Source organism: Penaeus japonicus, unplaced genomic scaffold, assembly GCF_977035675.1.
Source record: "Penaeus japonicus unplaced genomic scaffold, GWHDUDI00000001_assembly GWHDUDI00000032, whole genome shotgun sequence".
Lineage (NCBI taxonomy): Eukaryota > Metazoa > Arthropoda > Malacostraca > Decapoda > Penaeidae > Penaeus > Penaeus japonicus.
Genome location: NW_028234434.1, coordinates 1804582 through 1817150, shown reverse-complemented (window position 1 = coordinate 1817150; position 12569 = coordinate 1804582). Strand labels below are relative to the sequence as shown.

General features: G+C 35.2%; 2 protein-coding genes across 4 annotated transcripts in view; one reads left to right on the top strand and one right to left on the bottom strand.

Moving 5' to 3' along the window:
* Atg4a (Autophagy-related 4a) overlaps positions 1-4309 on the top strand; it is a 14124-nt gene extending 9815 nt beyond the window's left edge. For all 3 annotated transcript variants that reach the window (XM_043031061.2, XM_043031053.2, XM_086556265.1), the window contains 7 exons: positions 41-218; positions 342-421; positions 548-657; positions 880-958; positions 1095-1249; positions 1405-1561; positions 1810-4309. In XM_043031061.2, the coding sequence (XP_042886995.1) occupies positions 41-218; positions 342-421; positions 548-657; positions 880-958; positions 1095-1249; positions 1405-1561; positions 1810-1874 (824 nt within the window). In that variant the 3' untranslated portion in view covers positions 1875-4309. The remainder of the gene's footprint in view (positions 1-40; positions 219-341; positions 422-547; positions 658-879; positions 959-1094; positions 1250-1404; positions 1562-1809) is intronic.
* Positions 4310-4706: 397 nt separating this feature from the next.
* Polr3B (RNA polymerase III subunit RpIII128) lies at positions 4707-11381 on the bottom strand. The gene is made up of 7 exons (XM_043031018.2): positions 11190-11381; positions 9466-9620; positions 8631-8803; positions 8360-8490; positions 5789-8233; positions 5352-5581; positions 4707-5162 (listed from the first exon to the last, which is right to left on the bottom strand). The coding sequence occupies exons 1-7, from the start codon at positions 11274-11276 to the stop codon at positions 4943-4945; spliced, it is 3441 nt and encodes a 1146-aa protein (XP_042886952.1). The 5' UTR covers positions 11277-11381; the 3' UTR covers positions 4707-4942.
* Positions 11382-12569: the final 1188 nt, after the last annotated feature.

The following is a 12569-nucleotide window of genomic DNA, read 5'->3' as shown; positions in this document are numbered from 1 at the left end:
TCACGAATCTATTGTTATATATGTACTATTAATTTTAAAGGGAGAGACTGGACCTGGGAGTCTTCCACTAGTGACGAGACATACCTGAGGATACTGAGTTTGTTTGAAGACCACAAGTGCGCCACCTTCTCACTCCACATCATGTCACAGCTGGGAGTAGACGAAGGCAAGGCCATTGGGGAATGGTACGGCCCTAACACAGTTGCACAAGTTATTCGGTGAGTGGCATTGCCTCTGAGGTCTTTTCTGAGGGTAATGAACTTGTCAAGTCTATTTCAGCATCTTGGAAGTACTTTTTAAAAAGAAAAATATGTAACTTATTTTGTTTACTGTCTTGGCAGGAAACTGGTGTTGTTTGATGAATGGAATAACTTCAGTGTGAATGTTGCTCTCGACAACATTGTCATCATGGACGAAATCAGTAAGTTTGCAATCTTATTGTGTGTTAGAAACATTGGTGTAGTCATTAATATTGTCGCAATACCAGTGGAAATTGGATAGAATTGTTATTGGGTGATATATAACATTTTTACAAAAATGCACACAGAATGCAGCTGTCAGGTTGAAGGCGAGAGAGGATGGCGGCCACTGCTCCTCTTCATTCCACTCCGACTAGGACTCTCAGAGATGAATCCTGTCTATTACTCAGGCATTAAGGTATAGAGATTTAGAAATAAGACATTGTATTTTATTGTCAATCTTATTTTGGATGCTTTTTGATTAAATATCAATGTGTTTGTTAATTTTCATAGAAAATATCCTGAAACTCATGATTTCTGGATTTGTAAAAGCATAGATGGCAAACACCATACATATGTATGTATGAGTTAGTGACAGTTCTTCAATTTTATATATTTATTCATTTTTCTACTCTAACAGAAATGCTTTAAGATGCCCCAGTCGTTAGGTCTCATAGGTGGAAAGCCTAACCATGCCTCTTACTTTGTAGGCTTTGTTGGTGAGTGAAAATAAGTTGAGTAATGAACATTTGACAAACAACAATGCGAAATATAATCTTCTGAAGATTTTTTTCTCCATATTAATGTTGGAATAAACTCGAAAAAAAATATGCTTTGATTTGTTGTTGTTTTCAGGTGAGGAAGTAGTCTACCTGGATCCCCACACAACCCAAGAAGCTGGTAGTGTAGCTAAGAAGGCTACTGAAAATGAGGTGGAATTAGACAAGTCTTACCACTGCATGTATGCTCAGCGAATGCCCTTTGAACATCTTGACCCATCTTTGGCACTGGTAAATGTTTGGGGGTGTCAGTGTAGTTGACATTTTATACTGGTGTGTTTTTAAATAAATACTCAGATATTTGCTTTCATGTGTAAGCTTTTCAGTGAAAGAACATGTAAAAAAAAAGAGAAAATGATAAGAAGGTAAAATGACTTTTCTTTCAGTGTTTCTACTGTGGCACTGAGAAAGAATACGATGACCTGTGTAACCGAATGCGCCAAGAACTCATAGACGCTGAAAAGACGCCTCTTTTTGAACTAGTACCTACTCGACCAGACTACATGAAGGACGACAGTTCCTTAGAAGGAGCTTCGGGAAGATGTAAGTTGGTTTTCATATTCACATTTCCTTAGGTAATGGGATGTATTTGGCCCTAAAAGGCATGTACAGAGTCATGAACAGGGGAACTATTTATGATTTAATCATTTGATGAAATGTTCAATTCAGCATATTCCTGAAGCTAGGTTTAGGAGAATGAATGATGCTTATAACGACATGAAGACTTTGTCCTCATTTCACAGAATCAGCGATCAGGTCCTTTGCTAAGATGAATTCAATTTAATCCACAGGTATGGAGCTAGAGGATCATCACTTAGAATCCGAGGATGATGAGGAATTTGAAGTCCTGCAGTAGGGGTTCAGGCTGGTGTTAGTTATCAGTCTAATGATCTCTGTAGTATTTTCAGTGATTATCCCTTCTTGAGAGGATGTTTGAGATTCTTTTTAAGGTTATATACATTGCTCCTGATTAAAAACCGGTGTAAGTGGACAAAGGACACGTTTGTCACAGATTCACGTAACCATTATGCCAGACCTCTCTGGTTGGAATTCCTTATTTTATTGGATTACATTCACATATGAACACACACACACACATATATATATATATATATAAATGCAAAGAAGACAAGCATTCCTCCCAAAACAAGCAAATGCACTTGTACCACACTCAGACCCATGTATTTTTATTTATTATTTTATTTTATTTTATTTTTTTGTAGTATGATTTTTTTTTCTGGTTCCCTTATGAATGAACATAACCATGATTTTCTATTATTTTTTATGGGTTTAATATTTGTAGATGTTTACAGTTTTGAATTTAAACACATGACTTTATAAACTTTGTTATGTGGTTGACTATAATGATTTCATTGGAACTCTAGACTACTGTATAGAGTCCTGAATCATGTTCACAGAACCATTGGTAATTTCCAGCTCACATTGACTATTCTGCAGTATTGCATTCTATATACATAATAAAGAGATAATGGTATTTTTGAACGATCTCTGGTATTCATTCAAACCCTCTGTTGAAGATAGGTGGCAAGTGTTTTTGTAGAGAATTGCCTGGGCACTTTTGAGAGTTATATGTTGACTCACTGTGTATTCAGAGAAATATGAAGCAGTTCCCAAATGTATTTAAATGTTTAAAGAGAACTACTCAGGTTAGTAGCAGCTTTGCTGATCAAAAGCTCCAGATGTCTTTGTGTGTCTGTTAATACTTATGAAAAGAAAGGTTAACCCTCTCTGGACGGGTGGTACACCACGGGTACCGCGCATTCAAGGCCCATTCGCAGGGTGCCGTCATATGGCGTCGATCATTTAATTGATTTAGGCCTATGCGTTCGAGAGCCCCGGCATTACAACTTGCAAGGCTGGAATGCCCCTGGCATGAATGAGTTAAAGGAATAATTTTTGAGAAACATTAATTCCCTGGCAGTTTAATGTGAATGCTTTAAAATAAATTACATGATAGGAAAAAAGTTGTTCTTGTTCTAAGGAATAAATACTACTGAAAAGAAGATTAATAATTTTGAATACTTTGGTAATATTCTGTTAAATTGATATTAAAATGAGTTTCAGATGGCAGTATTTTCCTCTTCTAGCATATTAATTGTAAAAGCTAATAAATCATAACAGCTGGAATAAAGACAAAGATTCCTGCAAAGTTAAGTAAAAATTATTGTAGAATTAAGATTAATCTAAAAATAATTTTTAGCTAAATAATGAAATAATTGTTTGTGTCAAGCTGAAGCTCCATTTTCTGTTGTTGTCTCTTTCATAATTTGGTATTAAAATTAAGGGCATTTCAGGCATTTCCTGAAAACTTGGGACAGAATGATGAGGTTTTGAAGAACAGCATAGCTCCCAAGACTACAAACCATTATATATATATTTTTTAAGAAATGGTGTTTAGGGATGTCTGTTGGTATATGATAAGGCTATTTTGTTTGTCAGTATTGTGAAGACTAGATGTTATTATTTTATTTGATATAATTTTGTTTTAATTGGGAGAACTCCCTAACAAAATTCACGAAGAAATGAATTCAATGGTAATCTGTATCTCTACTTGTTCCTTATTGGTGTGATCTTGTCTGCACATGGACTAGCTTTTAGGCATGAAAAAGAACAGATATTGATGGTAATGGCAATATCTCTCTTTTTATATTGTGGATGCATTTCACTCCAAATACCTGTCTTGAGAACTGAAAACCTGATTTGATTTAAATGTTTGTAGCAACTGTGTGGTGAAGTGTGTTCAGTTCAGTATGAGCATAGTGAATGTTATTGCCAGTTTTCCTCATTGAACTGTCAACTGTAATGTTACTGTATTTCAAACTACAACTAGATGCACAGTTTAATTTGTATTTTCAGACCGCTTCTTGTTGCAGATTACTGTTAAGCAGAATATGTAAATATTTTTGTATATATGATTTGGAAAGAAATACTAGAATATTTGTTGATCTGTTTACATTCATAAATGTATCAGTGGCTGGAGTTTAAGTAGGCATATATTTATGTATTAAAATCTTATCCAACAGAGTGAGGTTGCCTTGGTAGAAGAAGGGTCTAAAGATGTTAAATTTTGAAATATCCTTTTCCCATTTTATTTCTTTTTGAAATAAACATGCATCATACACCTGATGAACACCGTTATTATAAACAGACAAGGAAACCTCCTATAACCTCTTTGAACTTGATGGATGTGATGAAGGGATAAAGTACATATTATTTTCTAGTTACATAATGGTTTACATTGCCATGGCTTGTAATAAAGAATTTCATTTTGCTCAGCTTTTTGTTCCCTCTGGTAATGCATGTTGAAATGAAATTAATTTACAATTTTTTTTTTTTTTTAACATTGCTACTATTATGATTGAGGCCCAGACCAAGGTTTCTAGAATTATAAAATTAATTCTAGAAACAAAAAATATATTTTTTGAAAAGCTAACTGGAGTGTGCAAGTTAGCAAAGCATCCCAAATATTTTAGTAATAGCTTCAACATAAAGAAATAGCATACACTTTTGAAAAAGGAAATATTTGGAATAGAAAAAAAAGCTTTACATTTCCCAAAGAACATGTCAAATTATGGTCCTTTACAATCAAACATTTGCATCATTCACACAAAAAGATACTCCTGAAGAATAAAAGGTTCAGACAGGTTCACATAATATCAAATGCAAATTAATTTTGGAAACCCATTTATTACAAACAAAAATGGCATAAATTCAACAAAATATTGCTTGGTATGATTCAGCTAACAGTGACAATATTGACTGGCAAACTTAGTAAATCTAATAAGAATGCATTGTTTATGTAACAAAAATCATAAGACTGATATGCTCAGTTCAAAATCCACATTTGTAAAGGGCACAATTATTGTGTATTATTGCCAGAGGCATGCATGACATATATAACCTTTAACTACAATAATTCTGCAAGCGCAACCTAGGTACAATATTCATACTTTGCAATTCTTGGAACAAAAGTTTACATGCATAGGGAATCCGTATTGATGACACATTGGCTGATGACCGGCAGTAGTGACACCATCCCGAGTAACCCAGTAGGCCGCAGGAGTTGCAAACATCAACATCAAATGCATCCGAGGATATCATGAGACGCTCAAGCAGTAGCATACTGTTTAAAATAATATATAATATCAGTACAACCTTAATCCATGAAGAAAAAAGTGAAAAAACAAAAATATATAAACATATTAACAGTTATTTGAATTAGCAACCTCAATTATACTTGAGTTATTCATGATTTCAGTACCTATTGTTTAACTTCCATAGTAAACTAAACTAGAATGGCCATTTTTCTTACCTTGCCCCATGACCAATCAGGCAATCACGCTCCATCTCTCCAAGCCTAAGGCCACCGTCACGTGCCCGTCCTTCTGTTGGCTGTCGCGTCAAGACGGCTCTGGGACCTCGGGATCGAGCATGCATCTTGTCCATAACCATATGCTTCAGCTTTTGGTAGTATACTGGTCCAAAGAAGATGTAACCCTTCAATGCCTCACCAGTTGTACCACTGTAAAGCATGTCTTTGCCCTGAAAATATAATTAATGTTGAGGACTCATGAATATGTTTTTGTCCAAGAAATATAACTCCTTAAACTAAGAACTAAATAATGCTCTTAAAAATATAATGAAAAATATTTAACAAAACTTGCTTAGTTGAGATATATTACCAAATTTACAGTAGATGAATAAAAAGACAATAAAAACAACATACCCTCTGCCCAGTAATAATCCTACCTGGTAATTGAAGCCATGCTTAACTAGATCCTTCATGATATCCTTAACTGAAGTACCACCAAAGGCAGTACCATAGTTAAACCTCCCTTCCAGAGCAGCTGCTTTACTACCAAGAAGTTCCATGAGTTTTCCGACTGTCATTCGAGATGGGAAACCGTGAGGGTTCATGATCATGTCAGGGTACATCCCATGGTCAGAGAAGGGGAGGTTTTCCTGCTGTACAATCAGACCAGTCACACCTTTCTGCCCGTGCCGAGAGGAGAACTTGTCACCTATCTCTGGTCTTCGCGTCTGTCTCAAAAGGATTTTGATCAAGTTGAATTCGTCTGGATCTGACGACAGCATCACTTTTTCTACATATATACTTCCTGGCCCCTTGTGTACTACTGGAGTGTCTCGGAACTCAACCTGCCTGGGTGCTTGTCCATCAGTATAAGATAATTGTGTCACAGTTGGCATTTGCTTATTTATCAACACCTGTCTTGGAAGGACAGGTGTCCCCACTGCTGCTAGTCCATCACTATCAAGGGTTTCATGTTTCCATATTGGCTTTTGCTTCCCTCCTTCTAGAACCTGCATGAGTGGGCCTTGAACTCTATCCGATGTCTGATTGGCATACCGTTTAACAGAACATTTAGCATTTCTGTACACAATACAACGTCCGTAGCCTCTATCAAGAGATGCCTTATTGATAATGATGGCATCTTCAATATCATATCCTGAATAGCTCATAACTGCTACCATAGCATTATGTCCAGCAGGAAGATGTTCAAAGTTAATAAGTTCAATAGTTCTTGTTTTAACTAGAGGCTTATGAGGATACACTAAGTTATATAGTAATGTATCAATTCTGTTCCTCTGATTATAACCTATAGTTCCCATGGCCTGCTTACCCATAGCACACTGGTAGGTATTACGAGGACTCTGATTATGATGTGGGTATGGGATCAATCCAGCACAGACACCTAAGATTGTAAAAGGCTCAATCTCCATATGTGACGTTTTTGGACTGATTTCATGTTCATACATGGCAATACTAGAATCATTTTCTTCATTCACATCCAAGTACTCAACCAAGCCTTCATGTAGAAAATCATCAAAGGTCATTAAGCCTCGAGCTAGTCTTTCTATGTGGTGCTCAGTCACAGCTGGCCGGCAGTTCTCAACAATAATGTAAGGACGACAAAGGCGGCCTCCATCAGAGCTGATGTAGACACACCTATGCTTGTTGTGAGGGTATATAGAAACAAAACCACTGATGACATTGTTCCTTCTCATGGCCCGGAACACGCGGACTACTCTCCTGCGATCCCTCGTAACACCTATGATGTTACCGTTCAGGAAAACTAAGAAGACATCTCTGTTTGACAGCTCTTCTCCAGTCAGAAGATTGATGTCTTCCACACCACAGTTGAAGGCCAGTTCTATGATCGGCTCTGGGTCGACTTCTGTGGTGATGTGGGTCATTAAAGCGAGATTCTTGACAAGCCCACAAGACTCTCCTTCTGGAGTGTCAGAAGGGCACACCATCCCCCACTGAGAGGGCTGAAGGGATCTGGGCCCACTCACTTTCCTTGTCTTTTCAAACTGTGAGTTCACTCTGGTCATCATACCCAGAGCCGAGATGTAGGAGAGCCTTGCCAGCACTTGTGTGACTCCTTGCCTCTCCATCTTAAATCTCTTGATGGTCCAGTTCCCTGTTGAGATGGCAACTTCCAACCCATTGGTTATTGCATCTTGGCTGGATTGCATGTATTGTACGGCATCAAACTGAGACACTTTGCCCTTTTTACCAAGAATAATATCAGACTTCTTTTTCAAGTCAGAATTGAACTTTTTGAATAAATCTTCAAACAGAAGGGAAATAAGGGACCCTGCCAGCTCCAATCTCTTGTTTCCATAGTAATCTCGATCGTCAACAATCCTAGTGTCGCCTTGGGCCTCGATCACTCTCCGTACCATCAGAGCCAGGTAGATGGACTTCATCTTGAAATTGAACTTTTCAACTGGCACATGAGCTAGGATAGTTGTAGCTAACAAATCTCTTGCTTCATCTACTGGAGTCTTTTTAGGGCCACGGTCGAAGAACCTTTTCTGTCTCACTTTGCCACCAATGAACTTCAGTGCCTGTGTTTGTGTGTAGACGTTAAGCCTGGCACATTCTTCTAGGGATGCTGCAAAAGACGTCATGATTCTGTCTTCTGTTCCTATCATCTGCACAATCTCCTGGTCACTGGTTACTCCCATGGCTTTAAAAACAATGCCAACAGCAACATCATCCGTCAAAGTGTTATGCTTGATGTAATATTTCCCATTCTTTATTGTCACATTGGTGCGGGATTTCTTCTCATGAGTGGATGATGTCACCTGGCATGTCAGCCCTCCTTTCTTGTCCTCTTCAACTATCATTCGATTTTTGGAAAGCTGTTCTTGGATGAGGATAACCTAAAATAAATATTAATAGACATGAAGAATAAAGGAAAAGTACAAGATTATTTAAGAGTACTGTTTCAGTGTAAAGGTATGCTCATTTCTCAATACTGTCAAAACCAGAGATATTGTACTGCTTACTTTTTCCTGTCCTTTGATAATGAAATATCCACCAGGGTCATGTGGGCACTCATTGTATTTTGCTAGTTCAGCATGCGTTCGACACTGTGACAACACGCAGTTTGATGACCGCAACATGATGGGCATTCGGCCTGTAAAATCATTTCACAATATATTATTATTCTAAAACCATCTTTTGTTACATACTTTTTCATTCCATTTTCATAAAATATATTTTTCAAAGAAGAAGTAGGAAAACTTAAGACATCCTTTTTAACTTCCTAAGACTTACCAATGGGAATATCTCGCCTAAAGATTCTGTTGTCTCCTCTCATGTACTCCACATCAACCATGATTGGAGCTGAATAAGTAATGTCTCGGAGTCTGCACTCATGCGGTGCTGTCTCACTTACGATATTCATTCCTTCCTCAATATTTGGCTTTCCAACACGTACATCCATATATCTAAAAAAAGTCATTACATGCAACAATTATGATGGACTTAAACAATATCATACATTTTTAGAAGTTTGTAAAGTGTGTTATTCAAAAATTATTTCTAGCAACAAAATATAATTCAGCTATACTTTCATGAATTCATAATTTCAATCTTTCAAAGGGTCATTAACCTTCAATACTTAAAGAATCAAAGATTTCATTAACCCTTCTGAGACATCTTAGGATATTTGGCCTAGGCTAGCCTTCTTAAGATAGTGTTATCTATTATTTTCTGGACTCATGGTATGATATACAAGTCTCTATATAATATATTATTAAAATGATACATAGTAGCATTTGGTATAATGGGTCAATTACACGACTGGAGGAATAACTAACGTGTATTTTGGAGGGGGGAAAAAGAAAGAAAGACAGAAAGAAAGAAAGAAAGAAAGAAAAGAAAGAAAAAGGAAGAAAGAAAAAATGAATAAAAGAAAAGAAGAAAAAAGAAAAAAAGAAAGAAAGAGTAATCTGACCCCATCAAAAATGCCCATAGTGGAAGGGTTAATACTAAAAGTAATGTTTTATTAAATACAAGCAATATCTAATTTCCTTAATGAATAATTACTAAAAATCAAATTGAAAACACACACACACACACACACAAACAGAATTCCATGGAAACATACTTGACATAGAACAAGGGATCGACATCACTTGTAACTTTGCTGTTGGCCTTGACAATGTTCTTGATATCGACATTGATGAAGTAGTTGAAGGAATCAATGTGCTGTTTCACCAGGCCTTTTACCCGCAGAAAGGCTGGCACTAATTTCCATTTGTCCTGAAGAAAAATCACATGTTAGTCTGAGTTTTAGCTGAATTAGAATATCTGCAAACCATGGTACCAATACCCTGTAGCATAATAAATATAAATGATTATAATATTAATAATATAAACAGCAAAGAACACAAACAAAAAGAAATGGTGATTCAGAATAAAGAAAATGAGAGAAAAATTAAAAAATATAACAGCTATTAACCTGACTACTTATTTTAGTTAAAATGCTACCTGCAACAGTTGCACTTGCTTTGACAAAAGCACAATGATTATGAGTGGAAAAAAAAGTTTCCTATGGTACATGTAAGGAATATGTCTTGAAAATTAAGCTGACAGACCAGTCTGCATTAACTCGGGGTTCTTTGGAGAAACATGACATGAATGTCACAGTGCTTGCACTTAAATATTTACCAAAAGTAAGCTTTTGTCTAAACCTTCATATACTGTCACTGCTAATAGGGAATGTGTGTGTCAGGTTAAGTTACCATTTGGCAATCTAACACTATTTTGTGCATGTCAGCAGCCCCAAACAATCAGATTTGGCAGCCATGCTGCTGAGAGGAAGGATTAGTTAAACCACACATATACTTATTTGAAACGCTTGCCATGCAAAAGGAGATTAACACACATCACAATATCTTTAATGCAGTGATCAAATACCATGTGAAACTGGTGGAGTGACTATCACTTCATTAAAATTCTGGAAAATGCCTGCCACCATCAACATGGCACTAAGTGATTTTTTAAGAGAACTTTGAATGTTTTTTTTCCGGGCACTAACCAAGTTCTTATATGAGCCCTTGCCAAGGAGGGCCTTGTAACCCCCTGGACCACTACTTTTCAAAGCACTCTGTATTATTTACTTTAACTTTTTTGACTTTTTGTACAGGTAAATAGACAATTCAAAGGATTACATAAAAAACAAAGTCTTACCTTTGTATAATTCATCAAAAAACAAACAAAACTGTAAGAGCTTGCAGGCATTTTACAATATACAACCATCACCTCAGTTACTTTATCATTATTATGAAATGTAATTAGTCAATGTGTTAGATCAAAAGATAACATGGCCTACAAACTGTTGATACTCCAGTAAAGGTCAACAAACCTCTCGTGTATATATGGTGAAGGTTTGCTGGCCTTTTCCAGAGCAAAAGCACTAAGGTCTTGGCAATCACATAAAATCGTGCCACTATTATGATGGACTTTGGATTGTAAGCAATCTATAACAGATCACAGGAACTTCAAGAGGATTGGGATAGAAGACAGCCAATATCATTTAATCATAAAGGTCCCATCTTGAGAGTCATTGTAGCTTCTTTCGAAATATGTATAATATATGCAAAATATAATGCCTAGCACATAAGAGATTCAATGACACAATTAACCAACATCGTATCTCTAATTCTAATGTTTCGTAAACCATTATATTCCCTATCAATATATCATATAACACCGAAAATTACATATTACTCCTTTCTCAAAAACCAAAACTCGTGACCACGTCAACCTAAAATCAATGCTGAATGTGCAATCTCAAAAATCCCCCTAAATCTTCGGAACAAAACTCACCTCAATGCTTTTGACTGACTGCCCAAGCGTGCTTGGGTCCAAGTCAGCCCACTCCGGGACAAGACTTCCTATTACAGTCTCTCCCATCTTGCTCAATTAATAAATACGATTAAGCTAACGTCCATCCGTCAGAGTGTGTTGTTTTCGTGGCCATGTGAGCGGCTGGCGGTACGACCCGGCGCTGTTGTCCCCGACGGAAGTCAGGAATCGCTCTTCAGGATTTCAGGAAATTAGAAAAAAAAAGGATTTCTCTCCAGGAAATTTCAAAAAATAGGATTTCTCTTCAGAAAATAAAAAAATAGGATTTCTTTTCATTCTTGTTTCATTTTGACCCCATTGACCATACCTTGGTCCTATCATTGATTGCAGTTTGAAATGCTTTTAATTAAAATTATCATTATTGTCATTATTGTTGCCGGTATCATTAATATCATTGACATTATTATCATTGTTATCATCACTATTATTATCATTATAATAATAATAATTAAAAATAATAATGATAATAACAATGATAACAATTATCATTATCATATCTCATTATTATCGTAGCCACTATCATAGCAGAAAACACCCACTATATACCAAATAGATTTATTTAATACTGTTTTGCCTTTCATCATTATCATAATTATGATCATAAAGATGACGATAGTTATTTTGATTATAGCCATTATCATTATTACCATTATCATTATTATTATTACTAATATTATTATGATTATTATGATTATTATCATTATTATTATTATTATTATTATCATTATTACAGTTATTATTATCATTATCATCATTATTATTATCACTATTATTATTATTGTTATCATTATCATTATTATTATCATTATTATTATTTTCATTATTATCATAATAATTGTTATTATTATCATCATTATTATCATAATAATTGTTATTATTATCATCATTATTATTGTTGTTGTTATTATTATTACTATTATCAAGATTATCATTATTATTACTATTATTATCATTGTCATCATTATCATTACCATTATACTATTGTCACTATCATCATCATTATTACTATCATTATTATAACATTAATGATTATCATAACTTTTATTGCTATAATCATTATGATTACCATTATTATCATTATTATTGCTATTTTTCTCCTCCTTCTTTCCATTATCATTATCATCTTTATCACTATCATTGTGATAATTTTTCTTAATATCATTATTGTCAATATTGTCCTTGTCATTATTATTGTTATTATGATCATCATTATCTAATTGTTAATTAATGTCATTATCATTATTATTAATACCATTGCCACTATTTTCACTGTCGTTATTCTTTTCATCAGCCTTACTATTATAATCATAATTATGATGATAATAAAGATAACACTGATAA

Coding starts and splice junctions, on each gene's coding strand:
- Polr3B (XM_043031018.2), bottom strand. CDS start 11,276: ATGGGAGAGACTGTAATAGGAAGTCTTGTCCCGGAGTGGGCTGACTTG. Junction 8,804..9,465: donor GATCCCTTGTTCTATGTCAA/GTATGTTTCCAT, acceptor GACTTTTTTTAG/ATATATGGATGTACGTGTTG. Junction 8,234..8,359: donor TTATCAAAGGACAGGAAAAA/GTAAGCAGTACA, acceptor TATTTATTTTAG/GTTATCCTCATCCAAGAACA.